An 18916-nucleotide genomic window follows, 5' to 3' on the forward strand; every position below is an offset into this window, starting at 1 on the left:
CATAAGGACCTTAAAGCAAAGGGCCAAAGCCCTTCTTTTGTACGGCATTGGTTAGTTATGGTGTATTGCACTTTATTTTATTGAGAGAAAGAAGAATAAGTAAGGGCATATTTTTGGGGGATAAATGTATGAAACTTTGATATACTCTAATCCTATTGTAATCTTTCTTTTTCCATTTTTATTGGGAAGAGATATGATTGTATGAATTATCATATCCATCTACTTTAAGGGGTTCAGTCACAGTCACTTCTTCTATGTTGGACCCCATCACACCCCCCATGGGATAGCGATAGACAAGCGGATGAATGATGCTGCTGACCCACCCATGGTTGTAGTGCACTGTGTCAGATCGGGTATTGGTCACCTATAAAACCGATATAATATCGATAAAAGTATTGGCACGTATCAGTCCTATTGAACAAATTTGTCCCTGATTTTTTTTTGAAAACGGATTTTTTTATCCATATGTAAGTGAAATTTTTAATCTTGAAAAAAAAAAAAAAAAAAAACACTTTTGTAATCAATACCCCATGTGAATCGGGGTTCTCTATTTCCGTCTACCCGGTACTGTCTTATGCGTCCTAGAGGATCCGGACTCATGTGACTATGTGGGTAACTCCAAATCATTTTATATTTAGATATTAAATTTCACCTTTTTTTTTATTTAAAAAGTAATATAAAACTACATGTAAAATGTATCATTATTAAATATGATAAGAAATTTAAATTGGTTATCAAACAAAAGAAAAATTAAATTGTATACAATTTGTATTTCATGAGATAATGATTACAAATGTTTCTTTTTTAAGTTTGAAAATTTTAATTTTCCTTTCCTTCAATTTCCCTTGCAACCAAACGTAGTCTTCATGCACAAGTTCGGATTGGGAATTTCAGAATGGGTCAGGGAAACCCATAGGGCTGATTTAGGCCCAAACTTTAGAGCCCAGAAAATGATCTTGCAATTGCATGAATATACATTGAATTCCTTTAAGACCAAAAAAAAAAAAATTACAAATACAAACAAAACTATTATGAAATCTGCAAACAGTGATTCTATTTGGAGAGAGGGATCAGGCATTCCTAGAGACTAAAGTTCAGATTTGGATCTGCATAGACATAGCAGTGAACCCCCCCCCCCCAACAGCTGTGTTCAAAAACCCGGAATCGGGATCCGGATCAGTTTCAACCGATTTTGATCTTGGGACTTGGCTTTCCTCCAGCCATGGTGGGAGTTGGAGGATCCAGTCCAACCAAAACAAGGGTATTGGTTGCTTGTGAAATGACCTAAACACCCTTGTTTTGACTGGGCTGGATCCTCCAACTCCCACCACGGCTAGAGGAGAACTGAATTCCTGATCTTTGGGGGAGGGGGAAGAAGAATGTTGTTTGGTTGTGTGGTCACTATGTTAGCAGCTAGGTCAATGGCAACATGCATGGGCATTGACAGTTCCACGTGTCATGTGAATGGCCACATTGAATCCAAAAATTATTCAGTCCCGGCTTCAAACTAAGGGTGTATTTGGTTGATAGTTGGTGAACTATTTGGTGCCGGGGCCAATTGATTCTAGTTAGGTTGTCAGAAGCACGGTTTTAGGAATTGGTATTAGGTACGAAATCGGTTTCAATCGATACTGGTCTGAATCACCCATATCAGACAGATTTATCCCTGATTTTCAATAAAATTTGTTTCTTTACCTTTCTACTTTTTATTCGTATCAATCCAGAATTGATCGGCGATACTGATACAAATCGGGTGATTCCAATAATCCGATGCCGACTCCAAAAACCATGGTCTGAAATCAATGATAGTATTTGGTTGATTCTTAAGACCAAAGATTCTATAGACCGACCGTTCTTGGCCGCCTGCCCTACCTCCTAGTCCTACCACTAACCGGGTAAGACCCACAAAACAGAAGAAACAAGCATGGGCTTTCTTTTGAAACCAATTAAATGCATGGATGGCTCTTTTATGGATACAATGGTTTTAAAACTCCAAATCTCATAATAGCTGTTGGAGTATCCAATCAAAAACAAACTTTAGTTATTAAATTAAAAAATACTCACTTAGTATATTTGCAATATTTTCTCTAATTTGTTGTCTTGCTCTATTTTTAACTGACAATACATATGGTATGTATAACCTCTATTTAGCAACACTAAGACGGATGACGAAATACTAAAGATTGAGGAGAGAGATACACGAAATGATAATTTTAGATATCTACAGTCAATCATAAACAGAGTAGGTAACAAAGAGAATGATGTGTCACAGAGAATTAAAGTAGGATGGATGAAATGGATGGGTGCATTCGAAGTATTATGTGATAGACGTATTCTTTTAAAGCTTAATTGAAAAATTCTATAGGACATTTGCACGATCAGCTATGATATATGGAGCTGAATGTAAACTGTTAAGAAGCGATGTATAGATGAAATAAGAGTGGCAGAAATGATGATGTTGAGATGGATGTATGACAACACTATGAAGGATATAGTAAAAAATGATCATATTAGAGTTGACTTGGGAGTTGTCTCGATTGAAGGATCGCTGGTACGGAAAAGTGATTTTATTCAGATTGAAAAATCTAAAAGAGCTAGGGCATGCCTAAAATGACCCTAGGTGAAGTATTGAGGAAAGACATGCATAATTTAGGCCTAGTCCCAAGCATGACTGCAAATAGAAATGATTGGAGGAGTATGATCCATTTAGCCGACCCCATTTAGGTAGTTTTTTGCTGAGTTGTCGTCGTTGTTGTGCACTTTTTTTTTGTTATTTTGTCTTTGTAAGGATCCATGTAGTTGATCCCATTTAATTAGGATAAAGTTGAATTATTGTTGTTATTTTTGTATACATAGATGTTTAACTAAAGTAACGAACATGATGACTCTCATATAATGTGAATTATCCAACCCAAAAGCTTAAGTTAAAGCATTTTTCGATGAGAGATTAATACCTAGTAAAGCAACTTCACAAGGCTTTTACCATTGCAAAGGATTGGGTCCTAGTGCAGGGCAGGTCCCATTAAGATCCACTACTTCTTTGATGTGGTTCCCACTAATTAGTGGGATATCTACTATGCTTGGGGCTATGCATTGTTTTTTTTTGGGGGGGTGGTGGTTTAGGAGGAGACATGCATAGCAGTTCTAGGGAGGGATCTCTTGGCGAGCATTCTCATTCTATCAAGTAGAAAACTTAATGCAACCAATCTAGTAGCTCATTAGATAAGTGTCATTTAGATTATTTACATGTCAAATTTTTAGGCTAATCTAAAAGATTTATCTCTCTCTGAATTTTCATTATTAGTTAGTTGACAGTAAATATCGCAATTTCATATTGAATTCTCAATCTAGTACCATCTTCTCTAAATGGTGGAGATTTTTTGGAAAATTAATGTCCATAAAAAATTTAAAATGTTCTTTTGGCGCGTCTTAAATGCAGGATTGTCCGTCAAAGCAGCTTCCTCAAAATGGGTGGTGATCGACTTTACTTGTGTCTTATGTGACTCTTGTGATGAGTTCATGTGATATTTCTTTCTATCTTGTGATTGGACTAAACGTATCTGGGCATCTGTCCCCTAGGATTGAGAACAGGGATTTGACATTAGCAATTTTTCAAAAGTCAAAATTCAACCATATATGGTCAATGAATTGAATCCTTTTTCTTTACCCATCCAAACTTCCATCAAAATTGACTCGTTGATCTTACCATATGAGTTTAAGGATGACATGAAGCTCATCTCAGTTACCTCATCGCAAATGAAAGTGCGTAAGGTATCTCTTCAAGAGATAGAAACTCTCAAGATGCATCGATTCTCTCACAACCTATGGAGATATGATGTTACAAAAGGAGATTGAGAGGCTGGGGGATAAGGTGAGGAATAGGAAGCTCAAAACCGAGACTTTATGGGAGCTTAGGCTCTACCACACCAATTAAGTTCCTAACAACTGCGGAAGCAATTGTCCTCGGCCATATTAATAGTTGCATACATAACATGATTAATTCTACTAAGAAGAGTATATCAGTAGGAATTAATAAAATTTTAATATAGTCTGTATCAAAATATAGCATATACAAAATTGAACATCATCATAGTAATATGTTATCCCAATTCTACCAGTAATAATTAAAGGTCCATTTGGTTGTCTGAGCAATGAAGGAAAAGAAAAGTAAAATTAGATATGATAATTTTTTTTTATTATTATTTTTCTTTTTTGTTTTTGATGGAAAGACAAGTAAGAGAGTCTAAGGTTACATTTGGTATGCATTTTAAGATATTTATCATCTCAAAATGCATTATTGATCTAGAGTATATACCAGAAATGCATACCAAATGCAACCTAAATGTAATCTATATTGTGGTGTTTGATCAATGTGGGACAGGACGAAAAAAATATATGGAATAGATGGATGGATGGATGGATGCTTCGACGCTTTTCAACTTTTCTTTTTCTTTCCTTTACTTTCTTTTCCTTTCTTGGAATGAAGTCTGTAAATTTGATTGATTCTTCTATGCCTAGTCAAATAGGCAAAGATAATCAATCAAAGATAAAAAAACAGAAGGACAATCAAGCAACAGGAAAAACCACCTTTATTTTCTTTTGAGGTAGGCCATGAAGACGAGACTAAATGCCATGTTTGGCCAATAAACTGTCAAATGACTTCACCGATGGAGTAAGTCTGCTCCGTTTATTTCCTCTCTCTCTCTCTCTCTCTCTTTCTCCCTCCTCCAACTCGTTACCCCCTATGGAAAATCAAGAGAACCGTTACCCCGTTTGGGGAACCAAACAATACCCTATGAATGGCTGTATTTTAAGGAAGTGTTTATGACGTTATTGGTGAACCCAAGTTGTGTGACCGGTACAAAACATTATGAGGGGAGGAGTTCATCACCAATTGTATGCTAGGGATCACATTAGGGGGGTGTCAAATCCTAAACCAAACTAGTCCGATCGATCTAATTGAACCGCAAAACCCAAATGGAATCGATTCCTTATTGGGTTGGATTCAGTTTGGCGTATTATTGAACCGGTTAAAATTAGATAGCACTGGACCTGAAAACCAAACCAAACCAAACTCGATAAAACCCCAAAATTATTAAAAAAAAAAAAAAAGTTTGGGATAAAGAAATCTATCTAAGAGTGTGTGCTTTGTGCTTAGACACATTGGGGGCGAAATGATCGCCCCACTCCCCATGAAATGCCCAAATGACATCTCGCTTGATGCCTTATGCGCTCTTCCATTGACCCTTGTGTGCACGTGAAAAAAACACACTCTTAAATAGAGAATACTTCCCTAAAATGTTTTTTTCCCATTATTGTGTATGAGAAAAGGTTAGGTATGCTAGCACTTTGTGTATCTCTCATTATCTCTCTCTCTTCCTCCTTTAAGGGGTAAGAAAGTCATTTCAAAGGAGAGAGATAGACATATAGGGTGCTAGCATACCCATCCCTCTCCCATTTTGTATATATACATGATAAATTGAACCCAAATTAGATCAAACTTGATACCAAAGCAATAATAGCTCAATAAGAGAAAATCAAAATAAATCGAATCCAAAACAAACCAATTGAAATCAAATTTTCCTTTATTGAGCCGACTTTAATTTCGTTTATTCTCAACCCAAAATATTTTCCACCTGATCAAAACCAAAATGATCATTTGACACTCACCACTTAGACAAGGAAGAGAAAATATCAAACTGAGAAATGTTTCTTATAGGAAAATGTACCAACCACGTTTAAATACAAAAAAGTAAAATGATTGTCCCACCCTCAATGAAAGATAGAAATAATCGTTCACCTGATGCTTCCGTGTATGAACCCATTGACCCCTTGTGCCACAGGCAACCCTCCCCAACAAGAAACACTTCTCCATCTCAAAAACATGTTAGAGAGGAAAGAATCCCAAAGTCTTGTGGAATCAAGGAATGGTTAAAGAAAAACTTTCCCGTAATACCAAAAAATGTTTATAAAAAAAAAAAGGAGAAAATGTTGGAGTGTAGAATGGCAAAAGGGCGGAGAAGAAGGTGGGGCCCATCATAAAAGAAGAAAAAGCAAAAAAGAATTTTACATGGAGATGCCACTGAAAACGACATCTTGGTTTTTCTGTCTAAGAACTACCCGACAAGCTTGAAGTGGCAGGAATCGTTTTGTTTGTTTATGGGATTGCAAAAACTGACGAAATTTTTTGGGTTCTTATTAATCGACACACGTGACTTTCCTTTCATCTCTCTCCTTCATTTTTTTATTATTAATCCTTTCCCGGCCAAAAGCAATGCATTACCCCCAATTAATTAATTAATAATACCCTCCTTTTCTCTATCAAATTACGATAACACCACTCCTCTAAAAGTCCCTAAAATCGGCGCTCTCTACACTCTCCCGTAATTTACTCTACTTACCTATTAAACAAAGCTAAGTAATTTACCAAAGGTGGCGACAATTTTATCTTAATCTTCCACGTGTCTCATGAAAAAGGAGTGGGGCCCAAATAATTAGACCAAAGGCTGCTTGACAGGTGTTGAGGGATCGCACTAGTTTACGCCTACCGAATAATCCTGGCCATCGGATTAGAATATTTATGTGGAAGTTCCAATACGAGCTATGAGCATATGGTGGCACTCTTTTGGCTATAGATGAGGTGGAGGGGTAAAAATTAGAATAGGGTTGGGTGGGATTTGGGTCCGCTGTAGCGCGATATGGTGTGTAACGTACATTCAATGGCCCATACTGCTTGGACACACAGCCCAACACTTTGCTTGTGTGTTGGGCTATGTGCCCGAACACTGCTGGCCGTTAGATGGTGTGCTACACACCATGTCGCGCTACAGAGGAGCCCGATGAGGGTTGGATGGATGTAGGAGTGTCAAAATCTAACCTGATTCGATAAAACTGAATCGAACCATTGAAGCCAAATAGAAACCAATATGAGCTTATTGAATCCTATTTTGGATTGGGGTTTTGTGAGAGAGAAACTAAATTGGACTGCACTGAAACCGAAAAAAATTGAATCGACCGTTAAAAAAATCGGATTGAAGCGATAAAATCTGATTCCTGAAATTCATAAAAAAACATTTTTTTTTCTTATTATTTTTGAATATATTTACATGACAACCCAAAACCAAACCGATTATAAATCAATAAGAGAGATCGATACCAAACCGGAACCGAATCGATCCAGTGCACCCTTATTGGATCATGTTTCGAACTCACTCACTCCCACACTAGAACTAGGGAAACCGAATCAAAATCGATCCAAACCGACCGATTGGCAACCCTACGTGAATGGTTTCAGAAGTCGGATTTGGAATTGATATTGCAATTATTTTATATTTTAATTAATGAAATAGTAAAATAAAATCAATAAAATTAATTCTTAAAACAAGATTTACGAATCCAAATATTTATTTCTTCCTTATGATTCCAATTTATAAAGTTGCCACACACTTCAACCAATTTCGAGTTTATTCCTAACCTGAATCATAGAAATCTAATAATACAAATCATTTTATTCAAATCGATCCGAATCAAAATTAAATCCAACGATAAATTCCAGTTCGATCAAAACATGTGATCTTGTACCGATTCTTCTCAAACCATATTAATCTATGTCTAAGAATGGTTCTCACTCTAAACAATTCATGACTCTCATTTTAGACAGCTCTCACTTAGCGGTAGATTAACCCTTTATCATGAAAGTTTTCACTGTACTCCAGGAACCTAGCTTTGATGAATTCGAATCTCCTTGGACTATGGCGGAAGCTGGAGGATTCAGCCCAATCAAAATAGGGATGTTTGGGTCATTTCACAGGCGTTCTCCTCCCCCCCCCTCAAACCGTTCCTATTTTGATTGGGCTGGATCCTCCAACTCTCGCCATGGCTAGAGGAAAGTCAGGTTCAATTTTGATACCGTATATAACCGATACACCAAAAACACCAAAATTAATGATATGTTAAATCAAGTCTCTTTTAATGTGTCCCATACTAAACTGACCCAATCTAATGTACATAACAATCCAACCCCATTCAGCCGATATAGATTTGGGAAGGTTGGTGTAGGAGGACAAGGAGGTATGGTCACAATTGAGAAAAAAAAGTTTGAATGATGGAGGTTCGCACTTCACAGTCACGACCGTCACCTCAGTGAAACAAGACGCCGTTGTGTTCCCTAACAACCGAAAATGCGTGATGTGTGTACATCTGAACCAAGTTCAGATAATTGCATTACTGTGTTCCTCTCTCTCATCAATCGTCACTCGTCCGATCCATTCCTTGTTTATTCCCGATTCCCGATTCCCGATTCCCGATTCCTGATTCCGGATTCGTTCGTTCGTTCAATATCAACAGCGAGTGATTACCGAGTGAAGTTAACTCTGATCGAAGAAGAAAGAACGAACAAACTAACAACGAAGCAGAGGAATCTCTGTAAGGTACTCTGAACTCCAATCAAAATTTGCAGATCACAACCCATTTCATATTGCCGAGTTCTGGTTGTGTTTTCTTTTGATCTTGAATACAAGTATTCTGCTACTCTGCTTTAGAACTGCCGTTTTTCCTCCTCTTTTCCCTTTCTGATCTTTCTACGATTCTGCTCTGTGTCAGCTTTCCAGCAATCCTTTCGTTTGGTTTCTGTTCTAGGGTTTCGGATCTGGATACATCTCTCTCTCCTGTATGTGCAGTCAGTGTAACTTCAATTTCATTGTTTTCGCTTTAAAACAAAGTAGATATGTAAAGTGAAATTGGAAAAGAAGAAATCCAGCAAAAATCTTTATCAAAAGACGAAGGAGAAAACGAGAGATTTGTTACTCCGAGAAAACAAATCACCAGAGACAATAATCGTTCAATTCTAATCCCTTTCTGCATATTTTCCCTGATCAATGGGGTGGCCTTTTCTTCCTCCTTCCCCCATTTCACTGTCTTCGATTCCGTGCGATTCCTTTCTGAATTCTGAACCTGTTCCTCCACAGCTGCTTTTTTTTTTTTTGGAAATTTTATTATTTGGGAGATTTCAAAGTACGATTTACGTAGTGCGTACATTAGCTCTCTAAGCGTATCTTAGCGTTTTTTCGGTTTTTCCTATTCTCGTTCTCATCCATTAAATTTTTTAATCATGATTAGTAGATAAGAAAAAACATTATCTTTAGGATTGCCGGAAACTTTCAGTAACCTGTCGGTAGGGTTGCCCGAAAAAGGTGAAAGACAAAGCTTAATTCAGAAGAGAGAGAAAGCGAGATTAGAGAACTATTTCGGATCTTTCGGCTTTCTTTATTAAAATTTAGGAAAAAATTAGTACACTTTTGTTTGACAATAACAATTAACAGAGAGAGAGAGAGAGGATTATTGCTAGTTAGTATTGGCAAACAGTAGAGATTAAAAAGAAGGTACAGGAGAGAGGGCCAACGAAATTTCTCTTCAAGTTTCTAAATCAACAAAACCACTACTCCACCAAGCAGCTCTCTTGGGTCTTTGAGAGGTGTCTGATAGTGTGTGTGTATCACTGCTTCTCTTCTCTTTCTGTCTCTGTCTGGGTTTGAAATAAGCTCTTCTTCTTCTCTACAACTCTATAATCTTCATACCTTTTCATGCTTTGTAGTAGTATTTCTCTGAGATACCTTTGTTGTTAGAATTTTAATGTCTACGCCCTTAGAACATGATTACATAGGCTTGTCAGAGGTTTCTTCTTCCATGGAAAACTCTGAGAAGATCTCATCTTCTTCCTCTACGGTTTCCACAGAGCTTGATGACAAGAACAATGTCCTTAACCTTAAGGAGACTGAACTTAGGCTTGGGTTGCCTGGTTCTGAATCCCCTGAAAGGAAGTCTGGAGGTGGGGTTTCTATTCTCAAGACTCTCGTTTCTGGGGCTAAAAGGGGTTTCTCCGACGCCATTGATGGCTCTGGGAAATGGGTTTTCTCTGGGAACTCTGGATCTGAGGTTGATTTGAGTAAAGGTGCTGTCCTGTTCTCTCCTAGAGGTGGGAATGGTGGGAAGTCTCTCTCTGTTTTGGAGAATACAACTCAGCAGCCTGGTTCGACTGCTACTGTACTGAAAGACGTTGTCCCAGCGTCACCAAAGCCTGTGCAAGAGAAGAAAGCTCAAGTTTCTGCTGCAAATGACCATGGAATGGCTCCTGCTGCTAAGTAAGAGCTATTCTCTCCAACTTACCTGGAATTTAGACACTTGTATGAATTTTCAAAGCCGAAAGAAGGGAAAGGTACTGCACTTATCTTCTTGACCTCAGTACAAGGAGAAAACTAGTTGCAGTGCTCATTTGCTACCTTTCTCAAGTTGGCTTTTATTTTCTTTTTTCAATTTTAACGGTTCTTTGGTTCTGATTTTATCTTCACTTCTCCTTCTGCCACTCCCTTTCATTTGACTATTTTATTCCGTCCTCCTCTCTCTCAGCGGATTTATATTCATTTATAGAACAATAAATGGCTTTACTTATGCGTCTTTGCTGTTAAATGTTTCGATTTGCAGATCAAGAGTGTCTGGTTTTTCAACTTTTGCTTTGTTTTGATATAATTGTGCATTTTATTACAGCCAATTTCCTTCTTGGGACTCAGTATTCAATAGTGAGCTTTGAATCACTCCCCTATTCCGGGTTCCTTTTTTATTGTAGCCTGGTTTTCGCAAATTGAAAGCTCCTTCTCCAGAAGTCTCATGAAATTCTGTCTATGTTTACATATGTTTTGATTCTAGAGTTTTAAATTCTGGCGTTAATTTTGATCTTAAGATTATTTATTTATTGTATTTCTCTTACGAACAGGGCGCAGGTGGTAGGATGGCCACCAATTCGATCTTTCCGGAAGAACACCATGGCTACCAGCCCAGCAAAGACGGGAGATGATGCTGAAGGAAAGTCTGGTTCAGGCTGTCTTTATGTTAAGGTTAGCATGGATGGTGCTCCATACTTGAGGAAGGTTGACCTCAAAACCTACAGCAACTATACCGAACTTTCAACTGCCCTTGAGAAGATGTTCAGCTGCTTTACCATTGGTGAAATTCTCTCTCACCCTCTCCTTTCGTTTTCTTAATGCCTAAAGAACAAATATTTTTCAATTTTACTTGCTTCAAGAAACAAAGGGTGAAGATCTTATGGGAATTTGGATTTAGTTTTACTTCTTTACTGCCTTGGTTAGGAGAACTCTAATTATGGATGGGATATCAAGCATGCAGTTAAATCTGCTACGTACAATTTACAGATAATGGCTATGGCATTCAAAATTCTATTGATGCAGTCCTTCTGACTCATTATTTTGCTTTTGTTATATTTTTCTGATTTCTCCTTTTAAATTATGAGATTCTTCTTGACTGTGATTCAGGTCAGTGTGGCTCTCATGGAGTCCCAGGCCGAGATGGGCTTAGCGAGAGCCGATTGATGGATCTCATCCATGGTTCTGAATATGTGCTCACTTATGAAGACAAGGATGGTGATTGGATGCTCGTGGGCGACGTTCCATGGGAGTAAGTACAATACCTAACTTCTTTCAAATGGATACTGGTGAGAAAAAAAAAATCCTAGAATAAACGTGATCGGAAGATTTTCATTAGGTTTATAAATCAGTCTATGATCATTGTATAGTTCTCTGATGTACAGAGGTGGAAGTCTATTTGTATCCACCATCGCTGCTGTGGAATTGATTAATAAATAATAGTTTTTATTTAACTTAGTTAACACCCCCTCCCCCTCAAAAACAACTGCGCTAAATCTTATTCCAACTTCTTTCAAAAACCAAAGAAGTCTTATTCCAACTAATTGGGGCTGGCTACAAAAATTCTGTTCCAGTTTACCCTACCATATAGTAGGATCATGCCCTCTGTTAGGGAGAATTTCATTTACACTTTCCCGTTGAGATAATCGTATCTCAATGGTCAACTATTTGAGCCACGTGGGAAGATGATGTGGTGATTCTGACCGTTGGATAGATAGATCTATCTTTGGATTAGCCACTTTTCAAATTTCTGAACATAATTTAAGTACTTACCCTCCCATGTATTGGCATACATCATTGTATTTTTCAGCTACCTGTCTTTCCCCATGCACCCTCCCGTAGTTCCTTGATTTTAAAGCTTCATTTTTCCCCTTGATGGTATCTGTTTGGGTTGAAACTTAACATGTTAGGCAGGGACAGTCTATCCTTCCACATTCAGGCCTCAATCAATCTGTCACATGTCGATATTTTGAGCAGTTGAGATAGGCTTATCTCACCGGGCCGTCGAGGAAATATTTTTTTCCCCCTTCTGTTAACTCATGGAGTGACATTGCGGTCCACTTCAACGCAAGTTGGGGAGAGCTAATACAAGAATTGAATAAAACTGCATCATGGTCCAGGAAAGAGAATCCATCAATAGACTGTTTCAAGTTGTTTGACAAATGTAGAATATTGCTGATATCTATAAAATCTTCAGATATCATCAGGCAGTAGGTTTAGTGGCTGTCTAGGGGAATCTGTATCTTTGATGCCTATAATTAGAGACTCCCATCAAAGTGTAGTCTGATAATCCTGAGTGTATATATGCTCAACTCTGATAGTGTTTTTATTTTTTTGGAGGTGGGGTGGGGAATATGGGTGTTATCTATTGTTGTTTGGAATCATTCCACCTGTAGGTTTGATTTGCAATCTGATGATTTTGTTAAAATATTTCTTCAACTTGTTCTGAATTGTCTGATCCAGATTATTGATTAAGTATTACCTGTTATTATTTTATAACGTTATCTGTTGCCATAAAAATGTTCCCACCTGATTCTGTCCCCTCTCCCATTCTTTTTGTTTGTTATGGCAGGATGTTTACTGGCTCATGTAAGAGGCTGAGGATCATGAAGGGTTCAGATGCAATTGGTTTAGGTAAATTCTAATAAAATACAGCATATGATGATTTCTGAAATCATTCTTAAATTGTCCCTGTTTTACCCATGTGACCCACCATTGTCTAAGATCCTAGAGAAGCCTACATGGATCAGCTTTTGAACTTATATGTATAGATCTCCCCACTACAAATTTCCATTTTTTTAAAGTGCCTATGATTCCATTGCTAGTTGATCAGCCCGGATTTTGATTCAGCCCATGGTTATTGCTTGATTAGTAGCTGTGGCAATAGAACAGTAAAACCCAATAATAAAAAAAACCACGATTTTGGAATAGTTTTCCTCAAATTGATCAAATTGCTTCAGTACACCATCCTGGATGCAGAATATATTCTTTGCTGTGGGCCAGCAAAGCCCGAGTCAAATGCCCACCACTGTTAAACAAATTAGAAATTAGAGACAAACCTACCCAGTACTCTCAAGTCCTGGTTGACCTGCCCACTTGATTTCTTGATCTTCATCTGAAGTGCCAACGTCGTAATCAGTTATTATCTTTACTTTTGTCAACTTATGAGTTCTCTCTCTCTCTCACAGACACACAAAGCACACAGTTTTAACTGATTTGAATCTTTCAAAGTAACCATTGGAGAATCTCTTTTTTCTTTTTGTTTTTAAAAAATCTTCCTTAAAAGTCGATCTAGATTCTTTTTACTCACACAACTAAAAATTTTTCCCATTTATGTAAAGACGCTTAATAAGTTTTGCTTTGATATGGTCTTATTGCAGCTCCAAGAGCCATGGAAAAGTGCAAAAACCGCAACTAGCGGTGCTGTTATGACCTCAAAACAGATGGATAGGTTGGAAGTCTGAAATGAAGCAAAAGGCAATTGAATCATCTTTAATCCGAGTATATAATGTTGTTAAGGAAAGGGTTTTCAGAGTATGGGGCATGTGTTTCCAAATCCTATATAATTTGCTTTTAAGTAATTTATCCTTCTAAGGTTTGCTGTCTTTGATGACTGGGAGAACTTCCTTGAAGCCAAAGAAGAAAATATACTCTTTTTATAAACCAAAAAATTCCAGGTTATTCTAGTCTGTGCTTTTTAATTTGTATTTTGATTGACAGCCCTTCATTTCTATGAATGTAAATGGCTTGTTTACTTTGTGTCTGATCCAAATCTCCCCCTTCTCCTGCCTCTTATCTCCTCTCTCTCCCCAAAATCTGCAGGTTTCATTGCTTCTCTTTAATCAATCCATTGAGACTTTGGATTCCCTTCTTTTATTTTATGTGCATTAATTATTAACTTTGTAAACCCATTTGGGAGGTGAATGGGCATCTCCATATATTAATATTTTCTGTCCTCTTTATTTAATAATAAACATGACAAGAGAGAAAATAACATTAATAAGAGGGGCTGTAAAGGTTGTTGGAGAAATGGAAACCATTAATATTCTTCCTCAGTAATTGAGATGTGTTAAAATATGAATATGGTAGCCTGACCTGATATTGTCAACGATATTGATCGATGGAGCAATGGAGTGTTTGGAATTTTTAATTTTTTTTTGGTTTTTTGCCTTCTTAGGTTATCTGTTTTACTCTACAACGTATTTTGGGTTCATTCCAAGTGAGACAACAGAGTTAGATCTTCAATCATTCCGGTGAAAGTGACCAAGTTGCAGGAAACAGAACTTGGTAAGAAAATGGTGATAATGGCTGTGTCTTGTTGGTTGATCCACATTTGGTAATCAACTAAGGTTAAATCAAGATCATCAAGGGGTATCAGCTCAAGCACCACCGGGGTTAATTAGGATATTCAATGTAAACAGTGTGTTTTGGTTTGTTATTCTTAGGTTGAAACTGAGAAGGAGGTGAATCAGGATTTCCAAAAAAAATCTTACTGAATTTATTCCTTATCACTTTCAAACACACCTTTGGTATTCCTAACATTGATGGCACTCTCCAGCACTAGCATTAGCAAGCACTCCTAACACTACTATTTTGATCACCACACCCAGACACAAACTGGGTAAGGCAATCCCAAGTTTACCAGTTTCATTCATTGGCACTCACTCAATGATAGACACACAGACAATTGTATGCACATCCCATCTTTGCAACCACAAAGTGGTCAGGCCTACCAAATTGGGCACACTAATCATCACCATGCAATTCAACATATCCAAATAAATACAAATGTAAGGGAAACCTAATTTTAATGTGGTTTGACAAATTGACTATATCCACAGAGCACTGTCATGATCAAACATTTCTTGTGCTCAACCTAGCTACTAGTGATTTTTAGCCGCAATAACGACTCGGGAACACTCTCTTGCTTCAACTCTTGCTTAAAAAAAGCAAAGGCAACGACAACTCATGAACACCCTCTTCTGCTTCAACCCTTGGTAATACAAAGGCTAGGACAACAACCCCTCAAATCCTAATAGGCCTCGCCCTAATAGATTGCAACTCCTTTTTGTTCAATTCCCTACTAAACTCCCAACATACAATAATAATGGGCTTATGATTATACCCCAATTACAAGCACAAATATAAATGCAAATCCCCCAATACACTACAAACATTCACATGGCAATTTTCACAAACAAGAAGCCTTCATGTGATGTACAATGGAATAGGGACATGCGAAAGTAGATTATCTCAACCCCTTGTAATCTTACAATTTTTGGAATTATCCCCTTCCTCGCTTCATTTCTTCCATTTCTTTTTTCATTCTACTTCATAATCAATCCTCACATACACCCATTTCACATTAATTGCAGCATTTTCATGGTCTTGGATGCTTCAAAATGATGTAGCAATACATTCCAATCTTCCCCAAGCATTCCACATTCATAACCCTATAAATTTCAGCATTTTGGGTTTGTTTTCAGCTCCATTTGCTCCCTTAGGCAGTTCAGGGACGTTCTCCTTCGAATGCTGGAGCATTATAGCAAAAAACTTTGACTCATTTGGACTTAAAATGAGCCCAAAAAGTCAGTTTGAGTCCAAGCCATCAGATTGGTTATAGGGGTGACAGCTAGATTGTAATTTTAAAGCTTTCTCGTGACACAAGGCGTGCAACTACTAGATGGCATGGCGTTACGCATTGTAATGAGCCAGTCGGTTTAGTTCTCGGCCGTCAAATCAAGCTCTAAGAACACAGGTAGCCTATGGTTGCGTGGGTAAACTTCGACGAATGCGCGTGTTGAATATGGTCCAAGGAAAGGGTATCTTTGGCAAGCTTTATGTACATATGCGTAACACCCGAGCAACAATTGGATCATGTGTTCCGCACTGTATTGATGTTCCTACACTCGACAAATCATAACAGTCACGACATAATCTTTTCCGTAAGTACCTTTGCACCTAAGCATGCTTCGAATTTGAGACATCAAATCAGGATCCATGACACATTGGGTTTCTGAAGCCGTTGGATTTAAGCCTAACTTCAGCTTCACTTCTGTGTGGTGCAATGTACAGAAGACTAATTCACCCGACCAATTAAAAAATCCTCGGCCAACGTCAATGTGGTGTTGTCATCAAGAGATCATGAGTAATCTATACCAGTACATCGGGGCACCGGTAGTTGCACCTCAAGTCCCTAATAGATTAGCACCTTAAAAGGAATGAGATTATGTTACAATGAATACCCTTCCAGAGCCATTAGAAATCAAAAGGGAAAGAAAGATGAGAGAGAAGCTCGAATACCTTTCAGAGCAGTAAGGGGATAGAAGATGAATTAATGGATATATATAGAAGGAATGTTTTTCTTTTCAGCGGTTAAGATCTTGAGAAAGTTTAAGTAGTCGTCGGATAAATTTGATGGTACTGGAGATCCCCAAGACCTACTTGAAAACATATATGTATATACGATGAGGATACAAGAATTTACCGCCTATCTGATGAGATAAGAATTTTGATTTAAATTCACGGGATTGACCCTGTAATGGCTCATACAATTGAATTCATCCCAAGCCTAGACTTGGGTAAACATGACCAAGGTCTTCACCAAGAAATATTCATATAATGTGAAAGTTTGACATAACTCGTAGAGATTTGGAGACCTTAAGGCAAGATCCTAGAGAAGATTTTTCCAAGTTCATCACGAGGTACAGGAATATGGTCACAAAAATGTGGTGTCATCCTTTTGAACAGGAACAGGTCAAGATGATCATAAATAATCTTTTATTTGAATATATGGATCTCTTAGACTTCCAAAACATTGAGATCTTCAAATCCCTCATTGGGACAAGAAGAAGAATTAAGGATAAGATATACAATGAAAACACAGAGCCGAGCTACCAATCCCTCACAAGGAGCGGATGGGAGCCACCTCCATCATGACGTCAATAGAGCTCCACGGCTAATCAAAGGACAAAACTCAAAGACGAACATGGTCAATTCAACCCACAAAGCCATCTCATGTTCTACGCTGCACCCACCGAAGAAAGTGGCAGTGCAACCTCTAACCCCCATCGTGATGCGACAGGATCTGCCACAACAATCTCAAAGACAGAGGCGATAGTTCACGAATTTAGAGATGCCTTTATGTGCAACATTTTCCCAATTATATACAGTAGGGCCCATAACTATTGTCCTCTCCACAGATTATTCGGAGTCCCCTACCTCATTGGTATAAGTCGGATCTCTATTTTCAATATCATGCCCAGAATAGGCACTCCATTGACGGTTGCAAACCCCTTAAATATGCAATTCAAGATTTATTAAAGGTCAAAAACTTTGAGTTGAGACCTAGACAGCAGCAATCATATATGATCACCAATCAATTTCCAACACACAATACTGCCAACATGTTGTAGGGGATTCTTTAGGGCCAGTCTCCACCACCTGTCAAGCTGCCTACTTGCCCAAATAGGGATAAGGTCAAACGTCACTTGTCAAAATGCACCTAGATAGAAAACAGGTCAAACGTATTTCAGACAAATGGTTTAAGGGATGTCAAAACCTTGATAACTAAGTTCCATCATAATTGAATAAACTCAAAAATTCGATGAAAATATCATCATCATTTAGTCTAGAAAAACTTACTAGGTTGTGATAGGGCTTGGAACTTAGGCTTCAAAGGAAGGTAAAAGCTCAAACATATCCCAGGGTCTAACAAGGAATGCCTCAACCAATCTTGATTTTCGTCCTCCCTTTTTTTCAAAATTTGTTTTACTCAACCTTATGAGAAACTTCTCTTCCTTGCCCCTACACTGGCTAAGGTTGAGACTACCCTAAAAAGGGAGAAGGTAGTAGTGATGAAAACTGTAACTAAATTGTCAACTTCAAAACTCAAAGTCATGAAAAAGTTGAAGAAAGGTACTAAGGGAAAGACTGGAGCAAATGATCTCGAAGTTCAAGAGGGTGGGGTTCAGAAAAAAGGTTGTTGAGGGAAACTTTTTCCATTACGAAAAATTGGGTCATTTGAAAAGAAACTGTGGGATTTACTTGACAATTATAGACATCTCATTTTGTCACCCCGGAGTAGCCCAGACAATGATGAGTTGGAATTCCCATGAAATGTGGAGGTATTGTTTACTTATAACCGAGAGTGTACCCCTAGCCTTGGGCAGTGTTCTGAGTTCTCATACTGGTATAGGAGGTTTAAATTTGACAAAAGAATTTTCAAAAATATGGTTAATTGGGTTTGACATGTTTAGATTTTACTAAAACCAACCCCAAGGACCAAGACCGGTGTCAATTTAGGCTTAGGCCCTAGCCAAACCCGATCCATGGGATCAACCCGAGTTTGTTTATAATGACTCAAAACAACCCCAGCTGCCAAGAAAATGATGCCATTTGCCAAGGAAATAACGCCGTTTGCCCAGTAACGACATCATTTAGGTTTCAGTACATGTCTTTCGGTGGACGTTACATGTTGTTTCCTGTGAATTTATAAGGATTCGTCCCTATTAATGTGAAATTCAAATTGGTCTTGCATTTGCCAACCTTGGCTCCCACCTAAACACATTTTAAGATCCTATAACCATAAGAATCAAATCAAAATCTTCACTTTGCGCATGGAAATGATTTCTTTCCATGCAAGAATGGAAGAAAAAAAAAAAAACTTGCCTTGGATGAAATTGGAACCTCAAGGATATAAA

At 37.9% G+C, this 18916-nt stretch overlaps 1 protein-coding gene across 1 annotated transcript; it reads left to right on the forward strand.

Moving 5' to 3' along the window:
* The first annotated feature begins 9377 nt into the window (after positions 1-9377).
* On the forward strand, positions 9378-13968 carry LOC122671451 (auxin-responsive protein IAA27). The gene is made up of 5 exons (XM_043868661.1): positions 9378-10139; positions 10769-10998; positions 11325-11466; positions 12787-12848; positions 13595-13968. The coding sequence occupies exons 1-5, from the start codon at positions 9631-9633 to the stop codon at positions 13630-13632; spliced, it is 981 nt and encodes a 326-aa protein (XP_043724596.1). The 5' UTR covers positions 9378-9630; the 3' UTR covers positions 13633-13968.
* The last annotated feature ends 4948 nt before the right edge of the window (positions 13969-18916 follow it).

The sequence above is a fragment of the Telopea speciosissima genome, chromosome 8 (genome assembly GCF_018873765.1).
Source record: "Telopea speciosissima isolate NSW1024214 ecotype Mountain lineage chromosome 8, Tspe_v1, whole genome shotgun sequence".
Lineage (NCBI taxonomy): Eukaryota > Viridiplantae > Streptophyta > Magnoliopsida > Proteales > Proteaceae > Telopea > Telopea speciosissima.